General features: G+C 53.6%; 2 protein-coding genes across 5 annotated transcripts; one reads left to right on the top strand and one right to left on the bottom strand.

The window, feature by feature from the left end:
* Positions 1-539: 539 nt before the first annotated feature.
* Positions 540-3,480, top strand: METTL7B (methyltransferase like 7B). Its single transcript, XM_010377851.2, is given in 3 exon segments — positions 540-924; positions 926-1,183; positions 2,688-3,480. Coding segments are annotated over 3 exon segments (735 nt in total). The 5' UTR covers positions 540-684; the 3' UTR covers positions 2,925-3,480.
* On the bottom strand, positions 3,443-26,680 carry ITGA7 (integrin subunit alpha 7). 4 transcript variants are annotated; one of them, XM_030938787.1, is made up of 26 exons: positions 24,332-24,883; positions 19,894-20,021; positions 19,715-19,794; positions 18,002-18,257; positions 17,381-17,512; positions 16,989-17,108; positions 15,877-16,084; positions 15,550-15,743; positions 15,103-15,191; positions 14,861-14,988; positions 14,615-14,710; positions 14,385-14,446; positions 14,077-14,246; positions 13,457-13,606; positions 12,712-12,827; positions 11,975-12,167; positions 11,812-11,892; positions 11,640-11,719; positions 11,453-11,527; positions 11,218-11,320; positions 10,320-10,496; positions 10,023-10,154; positions 7,415-7,528; positions 6,781-6,879; positions 6,550-6,675; positions 3,443-4,163 (listed from the first exon to the last, which is right to left on the bottom strand). In XM_030938787.1, the coding sequence occupies exons 1-26, from the start codon at positions 24,535-24,537 to the stop codon at positions 3,933-3,935; spliced, it is 3,546 nt and encodes a 1,181-aa protein (XP_030794647.1). In that variant the 5' UTR covers positions 24,538-24,883; the 3' UTR covers positions 3,443-3,932. The 4 variants fall into 4 exon arrangements, with proteins under 4 accessions (XP_030794647.1, XP_010376158.1, XP_010376156.1 ...); XM_010377856.2 differs by lacking the exons at positions 16,989-17,108; positions 24,332-24,883 and adding an exon at positions 26,557-26,680; XM_010377854.2 differs by lacking the exon at positions 16,989-17,108.
* Between the last annotated feature and the right edge of the window lie 331 nt (positions 26,681-27,011).

Genomic DNA, 27,011 nt, shown 5'->3' with positions numbered 1-27,011 from the left:
AAAAAGGAAAGAAGGAAAGAAGGGAGGAAGGGAGGAAGGGAAGGATCTCTAAAAAGTGGCTACTCTCTGACCTCACTTCCCCCTATTTCTCCAACTCACCCCATTCCCCACAGAACTAAACTTCTCACCCTTTCCAGGAGAAGGCCTGCTGTCTCTGTCCCGTACACCTACTTTTTCCTCTGCCAAGAGCACCCTTCCTTTCCTATGGCCCCTCTGAAGTCCCGGACCTGAGGACGGAATGAGGCCAGGACATGTCCCATGAGTCAACTCTGTCCCCAGCATTCCCTACTACCCACCCCCAACGCCCTGCCAGCCCCCCACCCCGCCCCTCCCGCCATGAGTCTGTCATCTGCAACTTATCCCCTCACCCCCTCCCACTCCCTCTGAGATGACTCAGCAATCCCTGCCCCCCTTCAGCTGGGCGCAGTGCCCCAGAACCCAGGCACATGGGTACCATCTGTCCCTCCGCCCGCATAAAAGTCGTTGAAGAGCCTGTGGGGCTGTGGGACCTGCGCCCTCTGGAGGAATTCCATACACCCACTCAACCCTGGCAAATAGGAAATTGTCAAGTAGGAGACAAGGAGCAAAGTCCTATCACAGCGGGAGGGGACGCCAGTGCCTGCAGAGGCTGAGCAGGGAAAAAGCCAGTGCCCCAGCGGAAGCACAGCTCAGAGCTGGTCTGCCATGGACATCCTGGTCCCACTCCTGCAGCTGTTGGTGCTGCTTCTTACCCTGCCCCTGCACCTCATGGCTCTGCTGGGCTGCTGGCAGCCCCTGTGCAAAAGCTACTTCCCCTACCTGATGGCCGTGCTGACTTCCAAGAGCAACCGCAAGATGGAGAGCAAGAAACGGGAGCTCTTCAGCCAGATAAAGGGGCTTACAGGAGCCTCCGGGAAGGTGGACCTGCTGGAGCTGGGCTGCGGAAACCGGAGCCAACTTTCAGTTCTACCCACCGGGCTGCAGGGTCACCTGCCTAGACCCAAATCCCCACTTTGAGAAGTTCCTGACAAAGAGCATGGCTGAGAACAGGCACCTCCAATACGAGCGGTTTGTGGTGGCTCCTGGAGAGGACATGAGAGAGCTGGCTGATGGCTCCATGGATGTGGTGGTCTGCACCCTGGTGCTGTGTTCTGTGCAGAGCCCGAGGAAGGTCCTGCAGGAGGTCCAGAGAGTACTGAGGCCGGTAAGCAGAGTGGGAAGGAGATGGGTGTGAGGCAAGCAAACGCAGCATCAGCCGCTCCAGGGTTCGGCTCCCAGAATGGGGCCTGTGAGGTAGTAAGTAGCCCGTTAGACACCCCATCCATCCCTACCTGCTGGTGAATAAGAGGCATGACCAGTGCCACGACAGGGAAAAATTGGGTGCTGTGGAAGCAACAGGAGAATCACCTACAACCGTGGGACAGGGAGAGGAGCAGGGAGGATACCTAAGGGACTGAAGTTTAAATCGAGATCTGTGCTTGGGAGGCTGAAGCAGGAGGATGACTTGAGCCCAGGAGTTCGAGCAACATAGTGAGACGCCATCTCTACAAAAAAAAAAAAAAAAAAAATACAAAAGCTAGCCAGGTGTGGTGGTGCATGCCTGTAGTCCCAGCTACTCAGGAGGCTGAGGTGGGAGGATCACTGGAGCCCAAGAGTTCAAAGTTACAGTGAACTATGATTACACCACTGCACTCCAGCCTGGGCCACAGAGTGAGGCCCTATCTCAAAAAAAAAAAAAAAAAGAGATCTGAGGGATTAAGCAGAGTGACAGGGTGGGAAAATAAAAGAGTGTTCTAGATGAAGATAGTAGGGGAAGTAGAGTAGAATCCATCAGATTGTCGACAGAACGTTCAGGATAGTTTCCAGGTTTCCAGCATGAGCAACTGAGGGGAGAGCCGATGAAAGTGCCATTTACTGAGATGGAAGAAAGCTGTTTTGGACTTACTAGGTTTGAGATCACCTAGATCACTAGGCGAGGAGCTTGAGGAACCCCAGCTTCAGTCAAGAGTTGGGCATGAGGTTTCCCTGGGATGTTCACAGCGATGTCCAGGAAGCAGTTTGTGTATGCATCTGGGTCTCGTGAGAGAGGCTGGTGTGTGTATCTCAGAATACAATGAGCCCAGCTGGGTGAGGTGGCTCACGCCTGTAATCCAGCACATGGGGAGGTGAGGCAAGCGAATCTCTTGAGGCCAGGAGTTTGAGACCAGCCTAGCCAACATGGTGAAACCCTGTGTCTACTGAAAAATACAAAAATTAGCCAGGCGTGGTGTCTCATGCCTGTAATCCCAGCTCCTTGGGAGGCTGAGGCAGGATAATCGCTTGAACCCAGGAGGTGGAGGTCACAGTGAGCCAAGATCATGCCATTGCACTCCAGCCTGGGCAACAGACTGAGGCTCCATCTCAAAAAAAAAGAATAAAATGAGCCCTCCACTCCTGTTTCTCAATTTCCCTTCTGCCTGCCCTCGGCTATTCTAGTCAGCCTTTAAAGATCTCCCACCAGCCATGTCCCTTCAGTTATGAGGTTCTTTACATGCACTTTGAAGGTGGTAGCAGGGGATGCAGAATAGGTCAGGGGCACAACAGTTTGCTCCATGAACTCTCAGACCAGCAGCTCCCATTTCACCAAGAAGTTTGACTGTCTTGATCAGCGCGATAGGGAGCAGGGTCAGAATGGAGCCAAGTGACACTAACTCTCTCTTCCCTCCCAGGGAGGTGTGCTCTTTTTCTGGGAGCATGTGACGGAACCACATGGAAGCTGGGCCTTCATGTGGCAGCAAGTTTTAGAGCCCACCTGGAAACACATTGGGGACGGCTGCTGCCTCACCAGAGAGACCTGGAAGGATCTTGAGAATGCCCAGTTCTCCAAAGTCCAAATGGAACAACACCCCCCTCTCTTCAAGTGGCTACCTGTTGGGCCCCACATCATGGGAAAGGCTGTCAAATAACCTTTCCCAAGCCCCAAGGTACTCATTTGCTCCTTCCCCAGCCTCCAATTAGAACAAGTCACCCACCAGCCTATGTATCTTCCACTGAGAGGGACCTAGCAGAATGAGAAAAGCCATTCCTGTCCCATCTCCTAGCTCCTCTCTCCCCAACCTCTGCCAGGGCAATCTCTAACTTCAATCCCTCCTTCGACAGTGATAAAGTCTACTTCTACCCTGACCACAGGGAGTAAACACTTGTACCGTGTTGTATCCTTAACTGCAAGTTTCTGGACTAGTCTCCCCATGTTTGCCTCCCAACGTTGTCCCTTTCCTTTGTTCCCATGGTAAAGCTCCCCTTGCTGTCCTCCTGAGGCTACACCCATGTGTCTCTAGGAACTGGTCACGAAAGTCATGGTGCTTGCATCCCTGCCAAGCCCCCCTGACTCTCTCTCACCACTACCACCTTCATCCTGAGCTGGGGGCGCCAAGGAGAATCAGAGACGCTGGGGATGAGGGAGCAAGACTCTAAGAGGCAGAGGTTTTGTTCTCAAATATTTTTTAATAAATAGACAAAACCACAAAACCACTAGACTGATGCAGCAAATTAAGGTCAGATGAGAGGGGAAACTAGAGAAGAGGAGCCCCTGAGTCAGTGACACAACCTCCTCCCCGACCCTCTAGGCTAAGGCACTTCTGGGGAGGCAAGTCCTTGGGGTCCTATTACCCAGGGTGAATGGGAGAGGAAGGGATGAGGATCCCTTCTCCCCACCTTTGCATCAGGACACCCCTGCCCTTCTCACCCTACCCCATGGCCCTATCCCTGATTTACCCTCTCTCATCTCACAGCACTCTAAGGGGAAGTTGGGTGGGAGAAGTTCTTGTGGGTGGGGGAGGTCTGTGCCCCTGAGGAAGCAGATTCTGCCCAATCTTGATGCGACACCAGCAGCCCACTCTACCCTCTTCATCTCAAAGAGCCATCTCTGGGGAAGGGGTGGAGGGTAGCCACAGGCCAGGCTGGGACATGGGAACCTAGGCAGTGCCTGGCCCCGCATGCCCATCGGGGCCCAGCTCGGAATGCCCATCGGCAGCCAGGATGGGGTGTGCATCCGGGCCCTCCCGCCGGGGGCTGCCCCAGTTGTTCCTCAGGATGGTGCCTGTCTTCTCCTCCTTGAACTGCTGTCGGTCTTCCCGAGGAATCTTCACCGCATGGTACTGGGGCACGGTGGCCTCGGGGTGCTTCGCCCGTTTGAAGAATCCCATCTGTAAGGACACCAGGCCGGACCATGAGGAGCCTGAAGAGCTGTGGTCCCTGGAGCAGATGCCTAGCACAGCACAGCTCCTCACCCTCACCATCCCTGCTGTGGCAGAAAGGAAACAGGCTGAACAGCATCTGGTGCAGTGGGCAACACCCACGGTGCTCCCATCAGTGCCGGGTCCCCAGGTTCTCATTCATAGCAAGAGAGAGACCAGGAAGGCATCCAAGAGGCAGGACCAAGGGCATCTCCCTTGGCCCCTGAAAGAGGGCCTTGAGGGTGGAGCATCAGGACCTGACTCAAGATTTCTACCCACTCTAGCTTCTTAAGAGACAATAGTGTCCCCCAGAACACAAATAAGACCTGAGGAAGAAAATGGCTTCCTAGTCCCCTGCATCTCTGGAATGATGCCTCTCAAGCCTCATAAACATGCACCCTGTGTACTTGTACCTTGGGCAGCATGCCCCTTACAGCAACGCCCTCTTGTCCATCAATACAGTAGTCTAGCCCCACCCTAAATCAGGACCATGCTGGCCCTTACACACCAGGGTGGGAATGTGCCCCTGCACACTCACACTCAGAGGCCCAAGACTCCTACATGCTCAGACTGCATGGCATCTCCTTACACATTCTTCTCCTTGCACACTCATGCCCCTAGAAAAAAGCATGCATGCGACCTCCCCACACCCACATGCACACCCCATGAGCCCACCAACCCTTTGTGCACACCTCAGGCTGTGTAGACTTACCCTTATATCTGCACCCTTCTAATTACCTCTCACCTCACATCACTCTCATGCAATCTCATTTTTCACCCTGAGCATTCCTGAGCATTCCTGATCCCCTGAGTGCTGGGAATTCTCCTTATATTCACACACATACATACCCACACACACATATACACATGCGCACACACAACAGTTACCCCACAGTCCCTGGACCCCCAACTTCCATGGCTGAAGGCTGCACAGCCAGACAGGCCCGGTGATAGTTGGTGGGAAAAGGTGAGCTCTGACTGCTCCGATGGAAGAAGCCACACTGGGATGTTGAGGGAGAAGCAGGACAGAGGAGGCAAAGGAGGGAAAGACTGAGGAAGGACGGGAGCCCCTATCTCTGCTCTGTCTTCCTTCCATGGAAGCAGGGAGCAAGCATCGTGGGGCCAGTTTCAGAGAGGCATCAATCTCCCCTGGGAAGACTGGGAAGGTCCCCAACAGCTTGGATGCCACTCCAGAGCCTGGTTTACTGATGACTCACACTTGCCAAAGGGTGGCTTAGTCTGTGATCAGTCCCAAAGAGCAGGTGCAGGCAGGGGCAGTTCTCCAGCGCCCCAAGGACATGTATGGTTCTGAACACAGCCCCAGATGTGGCAGATGGCTCAGCATATGATCCCTGGTGATGTATGTGATTCCCTGTACTGATGTGTGCATGTGCATACTTTTACGTTGAGCCCTGGATGATAATATGATTCTGTATACAGCTCTGGGTGTACAAGAATGCTTCCATGCAAAGCCTGGTATGTGGAAACTCCGAGTTCCGCCCTGAGGGCAGTTCCCTGGAGGCTGTTCTCCACGCTTGTTGGCCTTCTTGGCCACACTTACTTTTCCAGTTTTCACTGCCACATTCTAGTTAAGTCAGATCACACTTCTCTGCCTCCATGACTTTGCCTGCCATGGTCCTGCTAGACCCCACCTACCTCATATCCTTACATCCTGACCCTACCACCCGACCTTCCTCTAAGGACTGGTTTCAGTGCTACCTCCTCTCAAGCTTGTTTCCCTCTAAACTCCCACTGCCTTTTCTCAACTCAACACTTTCTGCCTTGTCGTTGACTACAGGCTCACCACTCCTACCCCACTAGACTATAAAATCCTTGAGAATGAGGTCCGCATCTGATTTTTTTTTTTTTTTTTTTTTTTTTTTTTTTTTTTTTGAGACAGAGTCTCACTCTGTCACCCAGGCTGGAGTGCAATGGTGCCATCTTGGCTCACTGCAACCCCACTTTTTGAGTTCAATCGATTCTCCTGCCTCAGCCTCCCAAGTAGCTCGATCTACAGGCATGCACCACCACGCCTGGCTAATTTTGTATTTTTAGTAGAGATGGGGTTTCACCATGTTGTCCAGGCTGGTCTCAAACTCCTGACTTCAAGTGATTCACCTGCCTAGGCCTCCCACAGTGCTGGGATTCCAGGCATAAGCCACTGCACCCAGCCTGCATCTGATTTATCTTTGAAACATCCAGGGACTAATAGAGTTCCTGAGACATGCAGGGTAAGTGTCAGTGCAGATTTGCTGAATACATGAGTGTGTGGGTGGATGACAGAACCACAGTACAAAAGGCTGCCCACCCGACCAGGAAGTCCACCTCCATCAGCCCCACCCTCTCCAAGCCTCACCTTCCACAAGAGCAGCACCAGCAGTGCTAGCACCAGCAGCCCAGCCAGTACAGCCAGGAGGATGACCCACCAGGGCACTCCTTCTGCCACCACAGCCATGGGGTCCAAGTATACCATCACCGGGATCTGGGGAGCAAGGCGTCAATGGAGCAAGAGGTCAATGGAACACGAGCTGGAGGGAGCAGGAAAGAAGAGAGTCCTCCCCACCCATCCCCCAGCCCTGCAGCTCACCACTATGGAGGCATCTCGGAGCATCAAGTTCTTTATGGAGGACTTCACTGTGATGTTGGCCCGGACAATAACTTCCAGGGACTTCACAGCTGAGTACTCCTAAGGGAACAGGAAAGGAGACCCTTCTCCTAAATGCCCCATGTCTCCCTCCCTTCCCCTTCCCTCCTGAAATTATCAGTGTAATGGTGCCCAACACAGAGGATGTTTCTGCCTGCTTTGGGTTGAGTATGCTGCATTTCGGCTGGGCACAGTGGCTCACACCTGTAATCCCAGCACTTTGGGAGGCCAAGGAGGGCAGATCACCTGAGGTCAGGAGTTTGAGATCAGCCTGGCCAACATGGCAAACCCCCATCTCTATGAAAAATACAAAAATACCGGATGTGGTGGCACGTGCCTGTAATCCCAGCTACTCAGGAGGCTGAGGCAGGAGAATCTCTTGAACCTGGGAGGCAGAGGTTGCAGTGAGCTGAGATCACATCACTGCACTCCAGCCTGGGGGACAAAGGAAGACTCCATCTCAAAAAAAAAAAGAAGGGATGCTGCATTTGGACAGTGAGGAGGGAGGAGGAGAAGTGAGTCCTGGAGGGGCTTTTGGGGAAGAAGAAACAGACTAGAGCCCCAGTGGTATCCTCACCTCCAGGAAGGTGCTGTTCCAGAGACGGCCCCAGACATGCAACACAGCCGCGCGGTCAAAGCTGTAGAGTGGGCAGCTGAACACTACACAGTTGGCCGTGCCCCGGGCGCAGTCCTAGGGATAAGGACAGACAAGGGTCTAAGCCACTCAGTTTGACCCTGCTGAGACTGCCATCTCTCCCATTTTCCTTACTTGACCTCAAACTCCCCTCCTCCAGGAAGTCTTCTCAAACTAATCTTATATCCAAAACAGCTGCCTACCCCACATCTGAGCTATTCAGCTTTGAAAGGCATGGAGGCGGCAGCATGGAGGGGAATCTTTTACTTGACAGCACAGGCAGAGTAGCTTCCCCAAGTGATGCTTAGGTTACCTAATGACAGTCCCCATTTATTGAGCACCTACTACTTGTTGGGCACTTATCTCATTTAAGCTTCGTAACAGTCCTGCAAGGTGCACGTTATTATCATCCTCATATTTCAAAGGAAGGAACTGAGGAGGCCCAAGGAGGCCAAGTGACCTGCCTCAGGTCACAGCACTAGCAAAGCTAATAAGTGGTGGAGTAAATATTTGAACTCAGCTCCATATTCGATACAGCCACACCCCTACCCTAAACCCAAACTCACTCAAGCAGGAGGAGGCTGCCTTAGGAGCTCCTGAGGGGACAGGGGACTCAGGCTCTGTTCTTTCCAGGACTGACCTAAATCCATTTGGCCCAATCACTACCTCATGACCCATTTGCCTGAAAGTTATGTTATATCATCACACCACAATCCAGACACAGAAGAATGGCTTTGAGAGTGTCTGAATTCTTTGAGTCATCTTTTCTTGTGCCACTTTTGAGCCATTCAAGAATCCTCAGCCAAGCTGTCTAAAAGCAAGGCCTTCTGCCTTTTTTGTAAAAGAATCTACTTTAGACATTATGCTAAGCAAAGTAAGCCAGACTCAGAAAGATAAATACTGCATTATCTCACTTATATGTGGAATCTGAAAGTTGAACTCATAGCAGTAGAGAGTAGAATAGTTGTTACCTAGGGCTGGGGTGAAGGCGGGGTGTGGCTGGGGAGATGGAGGAGGTGGTGGTCAAAAGGCACAAAGTTTCAGTTAGACAGAGGGAAGAGATATCTATTTAAGAGATCTATTGCACAACATTGGGACTCTAGTTAATTACAACATAGGGTATTCTTGAGAATCACTAAGAGGACAGATTTTAAGTGTTCTTACCACAAAAATAAGTATGTGAGATGATGTGTATGTTAATTAGCTCAATATAGCCATTCCACAGTATATACATATTTCAAAGCATCATATTATACATAAATAAAATATTTGTCATTTAAGTGAATAAATACATTTCAACATGAAAACAAAAAGAATCTATTTCAAAGTTCCCATTTAAAAGGGAGACCTCTCAGGGGAAATTGGTCAGGTGGAGAAGGGAGGACTATCCATGTAACAGAGCAACAGCTATGACACAGATTCCTACATCCCCTGACATTCTTCAGTTTGCCTCATGCCATGCTCCCAGGGGAGCTGAGGGCCCAGTGCAGGGACTGCAGCAGCTGCTAACATTCCCCTGCAAAGGATCTTCTTGGCTGTACCTGGGGTTTACCTCCACCTCCTTACAATCAGGCCAGAGACCTTCCTAATCTATCCCCACCACATTCTCACTGTGAGCCCCATCCTAGCAGGGACGGGCACAGAGCATGTGCGGATCTGCTCAATACCTTCACCTAAACAACACAACTCTGCAAAACAAGCAGAAAAGGGGAAAGCAAAACTGCTCAAAAGGGGTAGACTTAATAAATCACATCTAATATACTAGCATCTTCATTATTAGAACTTTTAGAATTTAGTGTTTTTGCCAAGCATATGGCTCAGGCCTATAATCCCAGCACTTTGGGAGGCGGAGGCAGGCAGATCGCTTGAGGTTAGGAGTTCGAGACCAGCCAGCCTGGCCAACATGGTGAAACCCCATCTCTACTAAAAATACAAAAATTAGCCAGGTGTGATGGCATGCACCTGTGGTCCCAGCTACTCAGGAGGCTGAGGAAGGAGAATTGCTTGAACCAGGGAGGCAGAGGTTGCAATGAGCTGAGATCACACCACTGTGCTCCAGCTTGGGCGACAGAGCAAGACTCTGTCTCAACAACAACAAAAAAGAACTTAACATTTTTAATACTGTAAACATCGAGCAAGAGTCCTTACACAAATTGACTTTTTTATGTTATAAGAGTTCAGAAGAATGACCAACAGACCTCAAAGTGTGAGGATGGGCTAACCCTATCCCATCACCTATAAAATGTAATGCTTTATATAAATGTAAGGCAAATCAATTGCTTGGCTAACTAACTTGCTTCAGGTGGAGTCACCTGTTCTAGAGTGAGCAATTGCAGGGGCTGAGCAGGAAGGAGGTCTGCAGTGTCAGTAGCCGCCTCCCGGGCATCCCCTCCTACGTACTGTGATGGGAACATCTGGTCAACTTGCACCCAGGCGTTTGGCCATCATGTGTCTCAATAGGCTACCCTTCCTGGACACACAGTACCCTGCAGCTCTGTGCCCCCACACCCCACATTCCCATTCCGGCTCCCCAAGTCTGGCCTCCCCTCACCAGAGTGATGTTTTTCTTCTTCTCAGCAGAGGACACTGGCCACCAGGACATGCTGGGCTCCTGCCGCTCACCAGGCTCCCGCTGCTCAGGCTGCTCCAGCTCCCGCCGCTTCCTATCCCTACTGTCCACATCCTGGACACAGAAGGGGGGTCTCAGTGAGTGTCCCCCCAATCACAGCCGTCCTGAGATAGAATCTCCTCCCCACCGCCTTCCTCCTGCCCCATCACTGCATTCACTACCCTTATTCCCCATGACATCTCTCCCAACATCTAACCCCCACCCCCACCTAAGCCTCACCAGGTGGAGGATGTTGGGCCTGGGAGAGCAAAGCCCTTGCTGCCCAGGCCCCTGCCCGCCCTCCAGCTCCACCCGCATTGGGTACAGCAACCACTTCCCATTGGCAATCTCATGAGGCCACATGATGTTGAGGAAGGCAGAGCCCAGGGTTTTGAGCGACTGGCCTTGATTGGAAACCTGTGGGAAAAAAAAGAGTATGAGGGGAGGGACCTCAGTTTTTCTTTTTTCTTTTTTTTTTTTTTTAATTTTTCATAGAGACAGGATTTGGCTATGTTGCCCAGGCTGGTCTCTAACTTCTGGGCTCAAGCGATCCTGCCACCTTGGCCTCCTATAGTGCTGTGATTACAGGTATGAACCACCGTGCCCAGCCAAGGAACTCAGTTTTCAAGTGGATCATAAATCCACAGAGATGGAAGGAACAAGGGCTGAAGAGAAGGCCCTCAGGAAACATAATTTCAACAAATACTCAGGATCCTAGACCCCACCAGGCACCATTCTTCCCACCCATCAAATCCAGGAAACCCTGGAAGTGTCCCTGGAAGGTGTGAGGAGAGGCCCCAGCCAAGCAAAGGCAGAGTTCTAGGGAGAGACATTAACCCCCACCCCATGCTCCATCCCCCAGCTGAGGCCTACAGCAGAGAAGCTTCCCTGGACTCTCATGGCCTACCAGACCAGCAGGTGAGACAGCCAGACAGAAGGACCAGGAAAGGTCAGGTGAGGCCCCAGCAGAAACACCTTACCACAGCTGAGGTCCAGATGCAGGACAGAGGCCTCAAACTCACTAGACCAGCATGCTGCCACATGGTAGAAGAGCCCCAGCCCTGGGGACACAGCTCAGCCTCTCCTCTGTGCCAAGGAGGGAGGGCAACCATGGAGGGGCCACATCCCTGACACTTACCGTGACCTCATACTTGACCTTGCTGCCCACATCCCGCTCAGACTGCATGGCTCTCTCGCCCCTCACCACGCCAGAGAAGAAGAGTTGCTGGGGAGTGGCCATCCTGGTGTGGAGAGGTCAGAACAGGAGTAAGAAGGTCTGGGGCCTGGCTCAATGGAGGCAGGGCCCTGGCCAAGGTTTGGAAGCGGCAATGCCCCCTCCCTCCAATGGAGGTGCCCACTTGGGCCAGGCTTACCCTGCAATGGACAGTGGCAGCTCAATGAAGACACGGGCTCGTGCAGAGACTGGATGCAGCTCCTGCTCACTGATCCTGGTGAGTGGGCAGGGGCAAGTATGGGCATCAGGCACAGGCGCCTCCCAAGGGGTCAGATGAGGTCAATATGACAACCCCCACCTCACCCCTCAGGCCCCGCCTGGCTTACGTGGCCAACAGCAGCTCTACCTTCAGTTCCGTGGTCTCAATGCTGATCCCTGAGGTGCTAAGGATGAGGTAGAAGGTGACCTAGGCCAAGGGTGGAAAGAGATTAGAGTCAGGGGTGGTCTATGGGCTTACGGAGAGGCTACTCACATAGGGATAAGGGCAGACGTGCCAACCTGGGCACCTCTCTTCATGGGGTTCCCCAGCTCACACTCAACATGGGAGGCATTCTCGTTGGACAGGCAGAGTGGCTTCTCCTGGAATGGGAGAGAAGGCAAGGTCAGTCTGAGTTACTGCAGTCCCTCAAGACCTCACCCCATCCTGCCCCCAGGTCCTCACCGCAGGCTCCAGGGCCCGGACTCCTGAGTAGTGCAGTGAGTCAGGAAGCATGACCAGGAGCTGGGCTTCATGGGCGTCATCCCCATCAGCCTGGGGCTGGGCTGGGTCCGATGGCAGGTTGGTGACCATCAGCTCCAGGCCAATGACTGGCTGCCCACTCAGTGCAAACAGGGCTGTTGTTCCATCCGCATCCCTGGAGAGTCAGACCCCACTCCCGCTAAGAACACCTCCCCCTACCACTCCCCCTCCCAGTCTGCTCCCCCAGTACCTGCCTTCACTCCCTGAGCCTCTCTTCCCACTCCAGGTCCCCATCACGCCCGTCCAAGCCTCAGGCCTCTGTACACACAACTGGTAGTCAGAGGACCTCCATTCTCATCTCAGCTCCACCATTACTTACCTTGGGCAACTAACTTAACCTCTCTAGGCCTCAGTTCTCCATCTATAAAGTGAGACTAATATAATTCCTACCTCACAGAGGTTTGAAGACTAATCAATGAGATGTATGTAGACTGCATATTATTAGTGTACTGTGAAGGATTGCTATCCCTTGCCATGGGAGCCCCTGCGGCCCCATCACTGACCCTCATCGCAGTCTCTAAGTCATCAGCAGGTCCTCTTCCACTTTCTGTCCTCTCTGCAGGCTCAGCCCTCCCTCTGACTGGTCCTCCTGAGGGGGCTTTCTCTCAATCCTTGAACTCTTGCCCTCCCACCCCCACCCTGCTCTCTGCCCCCCTCACATGGGCAGAGGCTGGAATTCCGTGTCGCTGACCCGGGCACAGAAGCGGGCGCGGACCAGCTGCAGATTGCTCTGGCAGATCTTGTCTTCACCACAGCCTTGCTTCAGGAAGTGGATCTGGGGAGAGACATGAGATAAGGGGCATTCCTAGGGGGCAAGGCAGGGGGCAAACCTGTCACCATGGCATACGGTGGGTTAGAGTATCACAGGATTAAACAACCTGTGCTCATCTCTCATCTGCTGCTTACCAGCGTGTGATCCTGAACTACGTCCTCTCCTCTGCAGTAAAATGATGGGAGCACTACCATGCCATGGTAGAGACTAACAGCAAGTCAAGAACTGGACCCCACTGCCCCAGCTCACATGCATGTCACTGAGTTCCAGATTTAGAACGGGAAGGGATATCAAGGGCACCACTTCTGGGCCGGCCATAAAAACCATGCAAGGGGCCTCTTGTCCCCCACTTCCAGCTGAACGGGATGAATGTGACTTCAAGACCTTGAAGGCCTCATTTGAAGATTACAGAATCCCATCAACCTGAGCCCCTGAATGACTACATGGAGTAGAGGAGCTCTGTCCCCTTGACTAGGAGCACATGGTCATTTGGGCACCTAGAGATATGAGGAATTACTGGAGTAGCATACGTGAAAGGGCTCTGTGAGCTACGAATGGGTGTCACTGGGGAGGGACCATGATCTCTGCCCTCCCAGCTCCTCCTCCTGGGCTACACCAGAACCCATGCTCACCTCTGCCCGCTGGGTGCTGGGCTGGTGGGCATTGAGGATGGGGGCCACTGGAGGCAGCCCCTGGCCAGGAGCCTGTCGCCGGAGCCGAGGGGTCTGGAGACTGTAGGACAAGGTCACTACAATGGCCCGAAGCTTGTCTTTGACATTATCCTAGGAAGAGGAAGGGCTGTTCCTCACTGGAACAATCCCCAGGCCTCAGCCCTGCTCTGTGCCCCAGCCAGACCTAGGACCCATTCTAAAACTTGGAAAGAAGCTTGGGGAGATGAATGAGAAAGGTGGAGAACTGAGCAAGGAGGAGGGAGAAAGACTGGGGTAGGGGACAGGAGAAACCCAGGATTTAAGGCTTTGAGGACCAGATGTGATGATAAAAGCTGCCACCTCCTCCATTCAGCTGGAAGAGGGGACATGAAGCCCTTGCACCTCCTCCTCCTCCAGGGAGTGCAGAAATGACAGGAGAGGGCAGCAGATGAGGAGAAAGTGAGCTCAGAAGACAGGCTTCCCACGTGTCTAGGTCTTAGAAGGAGGCACGAGTGTGTTCGGGAAGAAGCAGCTAAGAGGAATCACAGAAAAGAGATGGAGCCATGACAATGACCCTCAGAAGCCAAGGGGTCAGTGTCCACCTGGAGCTGGAACACGGCATCTCCACAGACTCGGTCATGCTGGTGCTTCAGCCACACAGTGCCTGAGGCCTGGTGCTTGGGTTCATCTGGGCTACGGCTCAGGAAGGTCACACGGGGAACCTGACCCCGGAGCCTCCGGTCTGTGTCCGCGTCTAACACATAGTCCAGGGCTGCGGCATGTTGGGAGAGGAGGAGTCACTGAGCTGCAGAGCTGTTCCAGCTCACCCTATTCCCAGGGTGACCTCGAAGTGACCCCCCCTCCCTGGGAAACCCAAAAGGGCGAGCCACAGAGCGGGGACTGCACTCACCCACAGTAGGGCTGTAGCTGCTGGGGACTGCAATGTAGCTGAAACAGACCCTTAGGTCCACGCTGCAGGGGCAGAGGGTGGCTCCTGAGCCAAAAACGAGGCCGATGGGCCAAGGCCCCCATCCCCACCCCATCTGTCACATCCTGTCACAGCCCCAGCCCCAAACTGGGGAGATAAAGGGAGGGCAGGGGAAGCTGCCAGGGTCCAGGTGCCACCCCATCCCGCCTCACCAGACCGAGTGGCCGCCAGCACAGTTGGGCTGCTCCAGGTCAATGCTTCGTGGAGCAATAGAGACCTCATGGGAGACATGGAGGACGGGTCTGGCCCTGGGATTGGGGAGTCAAGGGCACCAGAAACATGAGAACGTGAGGCTGGGAAACAATCTTCAGCATTAGATTTGGCACTGGGATGGGGGTCAGAGTCACAGGGAGGGGCTGACACCCTCAGGGAGGGAGAAGTGGTGGTGAGGGGCTCACCTGAAGAGCACAACAGTGTCAGCCAGGGAGCCCACCAGCAAGTCAGGGTATTGGTTCCCATCCACATCCAAGCTGCCTGACAGGGAGTAGCCGAAGCTCTTGATGCCCACAGCCTCGCCCTCCAGCACCTACAGAACCAGCTGTCAGCCTCCCTCAATCCCAACTCCCGCAGGCCTCTGCCTCCCTGATGCCTCTGCTGATTCCACCCACACCCATTCCCTCATCCCAGCGACTCCCCTCACCTGCGAAGGTTTGGCAACAACCCCCAGGCTGCTCCCATGGTAGATGAAGACTTTACCATCACCATCAAAGGGGGCGCCCACTGCAATATCTGCAGGGCACAGGGAAAAGGCAGTCACCCTGGCTGGGGGCCTTGCAGACAAGGTCCAGGCCTCAACTTTCCCCCAGTCACTCAGGTATGTTTTCTATTTTATTGAGAGACTACAAAATCCCAGGCACTCTACGTACATCATCTTTAATCCTCTTGGCCACTCCCTGCAGATATTACTAATGCAAAAAGGTTAGGTAACTTGCCAAGGTCAGAAAGCCGGTAAATGGTAAAGCTCAGACATAAGCCCAGGAACCCTCACTCCCTGAGTCCTCAGAAGACCACACCCTGACCTCTGAGGGGCTTCTCCATCCCTCCTGCGGCCCCTCCCTCCCCTGAGCCTTTCAGTTCCCAGTCATACCTGGAAAGCCATCTTGGTTGAGGTCCCCCAGGACAGCCAGGCTGATCCCGAACATGGAGTCAGGGGAGCCACAGAGCCGGAGAGGGGAGATCTCAGCCCAGTGACCCCCCTGGTTCAAGTACACATACACGGCACCCCCCAGCTCTTCTTGGCGCTCAAAGAAGTAGGGGGCACCCACTATCAGGTCTGGCCAGCTATGGAGAGAGGGAAGCATTCAGTGCAGGTCCTCCCTGGCCAGAGGAGCCAGCAGGAGACTGAGTGGCCTCAGCCAGAGTAGGGCTACTGGACCCAGCCTCCCTCAGGTGGCACGGCCCTCTACCCACTCACCCGTCACTGTTGAGGTCAGCCACAGCCAGCGAGTAGCCGAAGCCGGAGGTCAAGCGCTCCCCAGGCAGCATAACCTCAGGCACCAGGCGACTGGCGCTGTCCTTGCGCAGGATGACCACAGCACCCTTATGGTTGGCACGGGGGGCCCCAGCCACAAAGCTCAGCTCTTCTGCACGCACCAGACCTTTCCCCGAGTCAATAGAGAAGCCTGGGGGAAGGGTGACTTACCCCTAAGTCTTCACCCCAAGACCCAGAAGCTGGGGTTTGTCACAGCTCCCCCAGCCCCTGCCCCCTCCCTACAGGTTAAGAGTCAAAAGATAGGTTCCCCCAAGTCATCAGCACCACAGCTGGATGGCTCTTCCTCCCTGCAGGGCCTGGCAGCCCCCCACACCCACCAGGCCCAGAGACAAGCTTGGCACAAAAAAAATGCAGTGAGGTCAGCCTCAGGGAATGGGCAGGAGACAGAAAGGTGATGGCTGAGAAGGCCAGGAGCCCAGATAGGAGGCTGAGCACAGTGGCCTGATCCTGCCCACACCCAGGGAGCTAGAAGAGCTAGAGGTCCCTCTCAGGCCCGAATCCCACCCAGTGCACCTCTTCCCCCCACTCCCTCATCCTGACAGGAATGGGAAGTCTTCACAGGGATGAGGGGGAGACAAGGGGGAGTGAGAGAGAGCCTGCTTCACCCAAACATCTCCCAGGCCTGGTTTTCTCCTCCTCTACAGAGGGAGGCAGATGAGACAATGAGAGGGCTTACCAACAACACTAGCCCTTTCCTCAATATGTGCCCACCATCCATCCCACAAGGAAAGTCCCCCTAGAAGGCAGGACTGTCCTTCCCAGGATATCCTCAGCCCTGGCCCTCTCACTCCACCTGAATCTTCCTCCCTGGAGACCCCTGGCTCACAGCCCCAGAGGCCATCACCCTCGGGGCCTCCTCTTCTTAGGCCTGGTCACTGGACCCGGCTCTTCTCTGCAATTTGGGCCCAATGTGTGTCTCCCTGGGTGTGTGTTGGGGGAGGAGGAGATTATAAGGCACCAAAGGTCAAGTTCCCTGGGGAAGGAGGGGAGGCCAGGCCATGCCCCTAGAGTCCAGGAGGTGGGAGCTTACAAACCTAAGTAGCTATTCAGGGCCAAGTCTCCGGCTGGTCCTGGGAGCCGGTCAGCAGGGTCCAAAGTTTTATACACCAGCTGGTCAGGGTCTGAGCTATCAATGTTGGTCACAAAAAGCAACCCTGTGCGGGATGGGGGAAGACACCAGGGAGGGGACATCCAGAGGAGGGGCCACAGAGTAGGGAGACAGAGCCACAGAAAGGCCAGAAAAAGGTGGAAGAAGAAGAGGTAGAGAGAGAAAAAAAGACCAGAGAGATCACAGCCAGAGACAGAAAGACAGAGAGAGACAGGGTGAGAGACAGAAACAGAGACAGAAGGATGGGAGCATGGAGAGGGAGGACAAGAGAGAGGAGCAGAGGGTTAGAGCAGCTCTGGGCCGGGGAGGGGTCCCTACCAAAGTAGCTGTTGGCAGGGACCGGGATGAGGCGGGGGTCCTGCTCCTTCTCACCCCCCGCCTCGTAGGGACCGTCGTCCAGGTGTGCCAGGTCCGCTGAGCCCTGAGCACAGAGCTCCACCCTGGCCGTGCCTGCAAGGACAGTCCTGTTAGTGCCCAGGGCAGGGTGCAAGGAATACCCCTCAGGCTGGACACTGAGTTAGACAGGCACACGGGGAAGCCCCTCCTCTTCTTTCTAGCCCTCTCCCCACCCTGTTCCCAACCCAGGCTTCCTGGGGTCCCCCAGATGTGGCATCACACTCACCGAGTGTCAGCTCAGCCAGCAGCAGCGTGCGGAGACGGGAATGGCAGTGATGAGGTGTGGGCTAGTGTGTTGGAGCATGCAGGCCCCAGCTGCAGGCCCAGCGTGCACTTGGGGCCCATGCCAGCACGTTGAGGAACACTTGGCCGTGCAAGGGAAAGGAGGCACCCCCCACTCACGTGTGCACTAGCTCAGTGGGGGTGGAAGGCATGGCAGTGCCCTGGGGCCATACAGCAGTGCACATGTGGTCATGCTTGGCCATGTCTCTGAGTTAAGAGGAGGTTTCGCTCCCCTTCTCCCCTCCCTGAGGAGTGACTCACCCTTCCAATTATAGGTTCCTGGGGCCCCAAAGAGGAGGTAGTGGCTATCAGGGGAGAAGGCGGCAGCTGTGCCCTGCTGGCAGAACCCAAATTGTTCATGGCCTTGGGGGCGCCCCTCACAGAACTTCCATTCCCCACCATCCAACTCATCCCGGATGGCCAGGTCCTGGCTTAGCACAAAGCAGCGACCAATCATATCCCGTGTCTCCAGGATCTGGTCCACTCGCTGCCTTGCCTCATATCGGTGTGCACAGGTCTAGGGGAGGAAGGGATAGGGATCATTTCACTCTGTGGGCCAGGGACCTGCTTGAGGCATGCTGCCCACATGCAGAGATTTGGCAGGCACTGATACGTGTGTGCTCACACACACATGCACATGCACACATACACATACAAACCCCTATGCCGGCACCACTCAAGCACCATTACCCTGCCAATTTTATGCAGGTCCATGCATAACCCAGCAACCTGTCTGCACCCACTTCCTTGCCCTCAAATTGACATCTCCTTGTTCCACATTCTGCCTGGAGCCAAAAGACACGACTAAGCCACCATATAGGATGTGTGTCTCCCTGATCATTTCACAGTCCTCCAAAATGCTAAGCTTGGCCCTGTCCCTGGACCTTTGTAAGTATTAGCACCAGCTCTGCAAAGAACTTGCTGTCCTCTTCACTCTCCAAGTATTACTATATTTTTTTCCTGAGGCAAGGTCTCACTCTGTCACCCAGGCTGGAGTGCAGTGGCACAATCATGGCTCACTGCAGCCTCGACCTCGAGGGCTCAAGTGATCCTCCCACCTCAGCCTCCTGTGTAGCTGGGAATACAGACATGCACCACCATGACTGGCTAATTTGTTTCTATTTTCTGTAAAGATGAGGTCCCACTATGTTGCACAGGTTAGGTATTACCTATTGTTAAAGCCTGGCTCCAGTCACCCCATCTGCAGCTCTTCTCTCTACTCCTCCTTTGGATTTTTATAGACTGGAGACTAGAGCACTCTCTTAACATTAACCAGCTTCTGCCCCATAGTGATCTGTATTGGTAACTGTGTGTCTGTGCGTCTTACTGAAAGACACAGCGAGAGTGAGAAACAGAGAGCCCTGTCTTTTTTTTTTTTTTTTTTTTTTTTTTTTTTTTTGAGACGGAATTTTGCTCTTGTCTCCCAGGCTAGCATGTAAGGGTGTGATCTCAGCTCACTGCAACCTCCTCCTCCCAGGTTTAAGTGATTCTCCTGCCTCAGCCTCCCGAGTACCTGGGATTACAGGCACCTGCCACCACGACTGACTAAGTTTTTTGTATTTTTAGTAGAGACAGGGTTTCGCCATGTTGGCCAGGCTGGTCTCGAACCTCTGACCTCAAGTGATTCACCTGCCTCAGGCTCCCAAAGTGCTGGGATTACAGGCATGAGCCACCAAGCCCAGCCTTCCCCTGTAGTAACTAGCACAATGCCTGATGCTTAAAAGGTTCTCAGTAAGACTTTGACAAATGGATGGATGAATGAATAGACAGATGTTTTTACATTTATAAGGACAAGGACCAGGCCTCACACCTTTTTCTATCTCCCTGATGTACTTGGTATCATACCATATTCCTAACTTATGTTCTCTAAGCACACCTGTGCATATGCACACACCATAAACACACACACACACACACACACACACACACACACACACACCATCCTTGCATTCAGTCATGAGAAGCAATACTCACAACAATCTTGCCCCCAGGCCCCTGGCTCCGAACACTGACTCCCAGCCACTGGTTCTCCTTGCTTTCCTTTTGCACATCAGCTGGAGGCAGAACACTGGGAATTAGGGGAGGGAAGAGGAGCCCAAGTCCTCTCCTCCCTGCTCACACGCTTCCCCCACTCCGCTCATGCAGGGCCACACCTCCCTGGTCGATGTCCACTCTGTAGCAGTCGGTCTCCTCCAGGCTCAAGGGGCAAGCGAAGAGGCCTCCAGTGCGATTCGCCTGCTGCCCAGGAAGAGCCAGGGCCTGGGGAGCACCCACCAGCAGCCTGCAAGATGGGGCAGGGACAGGGACAGGAGTTAGATGTCAAAATGATCCAACCTCCTTATTGCTGCCCAGGCCCAACCCCTCAGTACTAAAGAGAGTGTTCAAGGACTAAAGAGAAGGGGCAAATGTCAGTTTTCTCAAACCCTGGCAAGGACAAATTAATATACTTGGTCATGCAGTCATCACGTTGCATGTACATACCAGCTGGATGAGGAATCAACATGCACAGTAGATACACACACACACACACACACACACACACTCACGCCAACCTGAGCAGCCAAGCCAGCACTGCTGGTTTGAAAGAACCGCCTGTTCCCAGCACCTGTTCCTGAGTAGGCCTTCCCTACCCCCTCCTTGGCCCCATCCCCAAGCTCTGCCCTGCTCCCCCAACCCAGTCCAGTTGAAATCCAGCCAGAAATGCCAAGAATGCTGGGAGCAAAAGTAACAGGGCCCCAGACCGGCATCAGACTGTGGCTCAGGGACCAGCTTCAGAGGACAGGCAAGAGGCTAAATACGGATCCACTTCCCCTTCATCAGGGAACCAGCAAAGACCCCATCTCCCAGAAGCTGTGCCAGCCCAGGATTCGATCAGTCACTCTGGCTGGCATAGAGGTAGGGACAAGTTTCTCCTTCTGAGTCCAGTGCTACCCCATTCTCTTCCCGACATCCTGAATCCCCTTCCCCGTCCTTCCTTCTCCCCATGTCTATGATTTCTCCTTCCCTTCCACCCCCACCCAGTCTTCTCTCCTGCCTCCCCCTCAGCCTCTTTCCCAGCTACAACTTTCTTGGCAGGACAATTTTCCATGATCACAGCCAAGACATCTTCCCCAGGGAAGCACTGTGCTGGGAATGGAGGCTGCCTGGGTCCCCCGGGGCTGAAGCCCCAGGCCAGAGTGAAGGCTGGGATGAGGTGAGATGACTGACACCCAGCTGGCTCCATAGGTCCTCTCTTTGCAGAAGGAGAGACTCAGAAGTGGCAGTGGCACAAACCTCAAGGCCTCTCTCCCACACTCTTCTCCTCCATCTCCCTTCCTGGGGGGGCAAAGCCCAAAACCATGTTAGGCAGTATTACAGATAGGCATCTGTGGGACACTGTGCCAGGTCTGCTGGGGTGGAGGGGGAGGGCAGAGAACCATTCTTCCTTCCCACAACTCCTCCTCGTCTCTTAGCAGCTGCCATCCCTTGTCAGAACCAGTGTCAAGAGAGAGAAGTAGAGCATAGGGAGTAGTAGAGAAGAGAAGACACATTTGACATTCAACTACTTATTGAGAGTCTATCATATGCCAAGCCCTGGGTCAGGTGCTGGTGAGACAAGGAAATCATATTTATTCAGCACCTACTATGATGTCAGATCTGAAGCTAGACACCAGGGATATGAAAAACTAACATTCATCACTGTCCACATATGTGCCAAGCACCAGGATAGGCAAGTCACATGCATTATGTCATTTAATCATCACAACAGTCCTACGAGATAAGGATTCTTTTCTTGTCTTTCAGATGAGGAAACTCACTCAAAGACATTAAGCAGTGATGCTGGAATTCAAATCCACATGGGCCTAACTCCAACACTTTGTCATTCCACTCAGTGACTGACCTGTCTCTAGAACACTGAGACCACCCCAGAAAGGGAATAAGGGAGAGGGGAGATGAAGGTACCCTGGGCAGAAAACGAAACGGGGTGATACAGCCCTGTGCAAATAAATGGCTACCTTCAGGCAAGTCAGCAGTCCCCCCAACCTCCAAACATAGAGGTGACCATCTCACTGAGAGTTGGGGCTGTCTTTTCATCTTTGTGCTTGCCCCATAGGGAGTGTCAGGATGTGTTTTACTGAACACACACATTTTGTGGACTCATAGAGATATCCAGTGTCACAGCTGGTCAGTGCATAGCTAAGCACCCAGACAAGTTAACTTTGTTCTATGTTCACATCTCCTCTGGAGGCCAAAAGTAGGGAGGAGGGGAGGGGCCAATGTGGAGGAAAGAAGCTGAGTGCATAGATATGCCCAGTCCACTCTTGGTGGAGAAGAGACCACTCGATCCCTAGTGGAACAAGAGCACCCAGCCGCAGCCTCTCTAGTCCCTCCACCTCTGGTCCAGCCACACACACACTCCTTTCTGACTTCATGCCATAAGCCCTAACCACCCCAGGCTTCTGGACAGCCACAGTGCAGCCACTGCAGAGAGAAAAGCAAAAAAAAAAAAAAGTATTGGTAGCTGGGGGTAGAGGGACTCCCTGGGAGCTCAGCTAAGTGAAGACAAAGGAGTAGCCCACGACCACTGCACTTCTCGATTCTCCACACACTCCAGGGCCCCAGCCCAAGTCCAGCCCCTCTTTGGCCCCTCTCAATCTGGGTGGCCCTCTGGAGAGGATGCTTGGCCTGGAAGGCTGGCTCAGCAGGGGAGGCCCTCTAGCCAAGCCTTTGGATCCAGAATCTCTGTAAAGCGCTCTGTGAATCACAATACAAGAATAGCAGTACTACTAACACTTTCACAGCACTCACTGCGGGCTATGCACTATTCTAAGCATTTTACATATATTAAGAACTCTTAATCTGCACAACAACTGTATGTAGTAATACTATTGTTTATATCCATTTTACAACTGAAAGAAATAAATGAGGCTGGAACCAGCAGCAAAGGTTAGACCTCAAAGTCTCATCCCAGAGCTAGACTAAAAGACATCGAAACAGGCAAGAAGTTTTTTTCATCAGGGCGTGCTAAGGCAGGCAACCTGCAACTAAAAAGCTAGGGACTGAGCAGTTGCCTGGCCTCTCACATGCCCCCCTCCCCCACCCGCCCTGCCGCAGAGCACCCCCTGCTGGAGCAAAAGCAGGGTGAGGCAGTCAGGCCCTCTGGGAATGCCCCCAGCCTGGCTCTGGGAGACAGAATCAGGGGCCACCTTCAGAGAGGAGGGGGAAATGACAAGAGACCAAGCTATTAAAAATAACCTAGAATTTGCCTGGAAATAGCTTAGAGAGTTCAGCATGTCCTAAAAAGGTCTCCAGTCCTCGAACTCTGGCAGATGGGGGAAGGAGGGAGGAAGGGAGGAAAGGAGCAAAGGTGAATGAGGAAGCAGATGGTAAACAGAAGAAGAGATGAAGTCCATTGCTTTCTATCTCTCCCAAAGTTTTGGGGACCACAGCCCCAGTTACCAGATGATAGGGATAATGGAGGAAGAAAGATTAGAGCTAGGCCCCCACTCCCCAAGCAAGTGAGGAGAAATGAGCTCTTGTCTCTGTCCCCTGCCCCCAGACCAATAGTAGAGGGAGAAGACAGTCCCAGTGGACAGCATTGATTCCAGTAATGGATACTTAATGTGGCTTAGGCACTGGTTGGAGAGAGAAAAGCCCCCTAGCAGGAGCGGGTTTCGAAGCTTTCTTCATCTCTGGCCTCTCTTTTTACAATCGGACATGTAGCGAGAGCCAAGGATACAGGAAACATGACCAGTCACAGGCCCCTCACAAAAGTATATCCATCTCCCATGGGTCCTGAACTGATTCGAAAGAATTAGAATTGTCCTCCACCCCTTACTCCTCCTGTCTTTGACCTGCTACTGAGATTCCTGGAGCTGGAAATTTGCTGAAGAGGAGGAAGGGGAGCAGCCTGGCCAGCATCCTTCCTGGATCTCTCTCACTGTTACAGCTGCTGCGGCTACTACTACTGCTGCTACTAGTACTTTGGGGGCTCAGTTTTCTGCCACTGTCTATCACCAAGCCACCTACTGCAGGCTGCCAGACCTGGAGATCCTCTCCCAATCTTCCCATGGTCTTAAACCACGGAAGTAGAAGCTCTCTCCTGGCCCTCCAGTGCCCTGCTGCCCTCATTCCATCCATGGCAATGCTCTGGCAGGAAGTTATTTCTGGAGTCTGCCCTGCATGCAGCCCTCTCATAGCACCCTCAACCTCTATGTCCTTTCCATCTCCTCCCATTCTAAGCAGAGACAGACAGTCTCCCTCCCTTGGGGAATCCAGCCCTTGGAAGAAGCAGGGGAGCCAGAGGCCCTGGGGCTGGATCAAGGATGCAAGTTGGGGGAAAGGCCCAGAAGAAGGAGATAGTTCGCTGCCAAGACAAGAACCTTCCTTTCCAACTCATCCCTAAGGCAAAATCCTGGGTCTCAGTGCCGGGAAGTGCAGCTTCAGACCCAAGTCAGATGAGGCAAGGCTCCAGGTTGGGGTGCGAGATGTCTGTGGGCAGTCAAGGTCTTGGTGGGGCTGGAAGACAGAGAAATGAGGTGCCCCGCAGAGTGGGGAGGAGGACGATCTGTGGCTCGAGCATGGGGACTCCGGGCGGGTGCGGTGACTCACCAGCTCTGGGGTCGGGGCTGCAACTGCCGGTGCAAGGCCACAGAGAAGCCGAAGAGGCTGCCTGGCTCGCCCTCCTTGCGCAAGGCACCCATCACGTCCAGATTGAAGGCGACAGCCCGTGAGAAGAGCAGTTCGACGAGCAGGGAGCCAAGAAGGTAGCAAATCCAGGAGGCCCCCCAAGGGTCGCGGCTCCGAGCCCCGGCCATGGGACGATCCCCGCGCGCGTTCCCAGAGAGTGCAAGGGAACTCTCGCACGCCCCAAGCCCCAGGTCCCCCCAGGCGCGTCTCTGGTTTCCGAAGTCTCGTTGGTCTTTCAGAGGTTTCCCAGTCTTTCGCCCCGCCAGCCCTCCGTCCCGCCGCTCCGCCGCCCCAGCACCGGCTAGGATAACTACAGCAGCCGCAGCTCGGGCGTCCACTCCGGCTCCCGCCTCCTCTCCCGGGAACACCGCGCAGGCCCCGCCCCCTGCCCGCCCCCTGCCCCGCCCCTCGTTCCCGCAGCAGGTGGAGACCCAAACGCGTCGCCAAGGGAATGCCCAGGCTAGTGGCTGGGGTGGAAACTAGCCTTGCTGACCCCCCCGCCACCACGCCCCCCAAGCCCAGCACCGGCTCCGGCTCCGCCCCTGCGCGGCGCTCTCCTCCCCTTCTCCCCCCGATCCCATCCCCAGCCCGGGAGTGGTGGAGGCGGCGCCTTGGAATGCGGTGGGAGAGAAGCACAGATAGAAAGAGAGGGGCCGAAACAGAGGAAGGAGGGTAAGAGATGAAAAGTGAGAAGACGCTAAAAGACAACCTGGGAAGAGAAATTTGCAGAGAGAGAGGAAACGTAAGGGGAACGGTCCTGGGCCTGGGTCCAGCGTGGCATCTTAGTGCTCCCTGTTCCCCATGGTCACATAGAGCACTCTTTCTGCTGTTGGGATCAGATCGCTGCCCTCCCCCATCCTATCCCATCCCCCGCCCCCAGCCTGGTAATGACCACAGCAGTGCTAGCCACATCGTCAGGATTCAAGGGAACAGAGAAAAAGAGGCAAGAAGAGAGAGAAAAACTCGGGAGATACAGGGAGCAAATGGAGAAATGGAAAAAAGGAAGGAATGGAGAGGAAGAAAGAAGGGCAAGAGGTTAATTGACAAGGGATAGAATGAAGGGAGAAAAGAAAACGACTGGGGATTATTACAGGAAGAGGAAATTAAGCAGTGGGGAAGGGAGGGGGTGTCAAAGAATGCAAAGATGAAAGAGACTGGACCCGAGAGGCAGAGGGATGTAAAGGGTGTCCCCAGCTACCAGACCCTTCTCAGGACTGCACATTTCGTATCCATGAAAGGGGATGGGAGGGGGCAGAGTCCTGGGCTGGCTCAGTAGGACCTGGGTGGGGCGGAGATGGGATCTCCACAGGGACCCAATGGCCTGTCCCTCTTCCTCTCCCTTTCCCTCAGGCTGGGACAGAGGCAAAGGGGTGGGGGGACACTTTCCAACTCTCTGCTGTTTATTACTCCGATAAAGAAATGGGGCCAGGAGGAGAGACAGGAAATAATTTGGCATAATGGGAACCTCGATTGCTCCCACTTCCCCTTCCTACTCCTCTTGCTTACTGGTGTTGGTCTTGTGACTATACATCTGTCCGTCTTCCCTTCTCTCTCTCACTATCTGATTTTGTCTCATCCCAAATTATGTTTGGTCATCATTCTTGTCTCTGTCACACTTGGAATCTTTCTCAGAGTATTTCTCAATGTTTCTAATGTTGTCTCTGCCCCTCAAACACTGTCATATTCTTACGATTCTCTCTTCTCCTTCCCTTTCTGAAAAGTTCCAGTATGTGTCCTACCTCCTTCCTCTTCCTGTGTTCTCTTTGTCTCTCCTACTTCATTGTTCAGGATTATATTTCTTTGGGAAAAAAAAAAAAACTGGGTTCTCACTCTGCTGGCCCCGGGACAGTCTTTGCCTTGGATAAGTTAACAGACATTTGGAAATCTGGCCCTCTGTTTTCCAATACTACACCTGTGGATATCCCCTCCAGAGCACTAACACATCTCTAAACAGGTACTATAAGGAAATACATATGCTGTCATCAGGGCTGGCACCAGGATTCTACTTTCACCATGCCCTCCCCATTCTTTTTAATATCTCAGAGCCCCAGACAGTAGAGAAGAGCTGACATGGGAATGCAGAATTGCAAAATCAGGATAGAACAGGGACTCCCTGCCCAGGCCTCCCCGACCCCAGCTCAAAATACCTTTAGAGCCCAAGCTGCCTCCTATCAGCACCTGCAGCTTCTGCCTGCCTCCATTCCCACTCCACTGGCTTCTGTGATCGAGGGCTGAAATCAGATGCCAAGAATCTGCCTCTGACCTCCTCTGCCCAAATATTTGAGAAGTCACCTCACCACCACAGGAGGAAAGATCAGGAAAGAAGAGAGAGAGAGGCCACCCAAAATTAGCCTGGCTATAAATAGAGGGTCAAGGGAGGGAGGGGAACACACAAGAGCACACTAGACCAGCCTAGTAAATTTAGACATGTAGATTTCTCTCAAGGAGAAATGAGACCAGAATGTTGGAGTGGAAGATAATATTGTAGGTGAAGAGGGAAATTAAGAAACTAGAGGGGGCCGGGCACGGTGGCTCATGCCTGTAATCCCAGCACTTTGGGAGGCCGAAGCAGGTGGATCACCAGAGATCAGAAGTTCAAGAC

This window comes from Rhinopithecus roxellana, chromosome 10 (assembly GCF_007565055.1).
Source record: "Rhinopithecus roxellana isolate Shanxi Qingling chromosome 10, ASM756505v1, whole genome shotgun sequence".
NCBI classification, from domain to species: domain Eukaryota; kingdom Metazoa; phylum Chordata; class Mammalia; order Primates; family Cercopithecidae; genus Rhinopithecus; species Rhinopithecus roxellana.
Note: the sequence above shows the minus strand (reverse complement) of the source record. Positions and strands in the feature narration are given on the sequence as shown.

Coding starts and splice junctions, on each gene's coding strand:
- ITGA7 (XM_030938787.1), bottom strand. CDS start 24,537: ATGGCCGGGGCTCGGAGCCGCGACCCTTGGGGGGCCTCCTGGATTTGC. Junction 13,607..14,076: donor ATGCCGTGTTCCAGCTCCAG/GTGGACACTGAC, acceptor TCCTCTTCCTAG/GATAATGTCAAAGACAAGCT. Junction 11,321..11,452: donor CTGCCACTGTCCATTGCAGG/GTAAGCCTGGCC, acceptor TCTCCACACCAG/GATGGCCACTCCCCAGCAAC.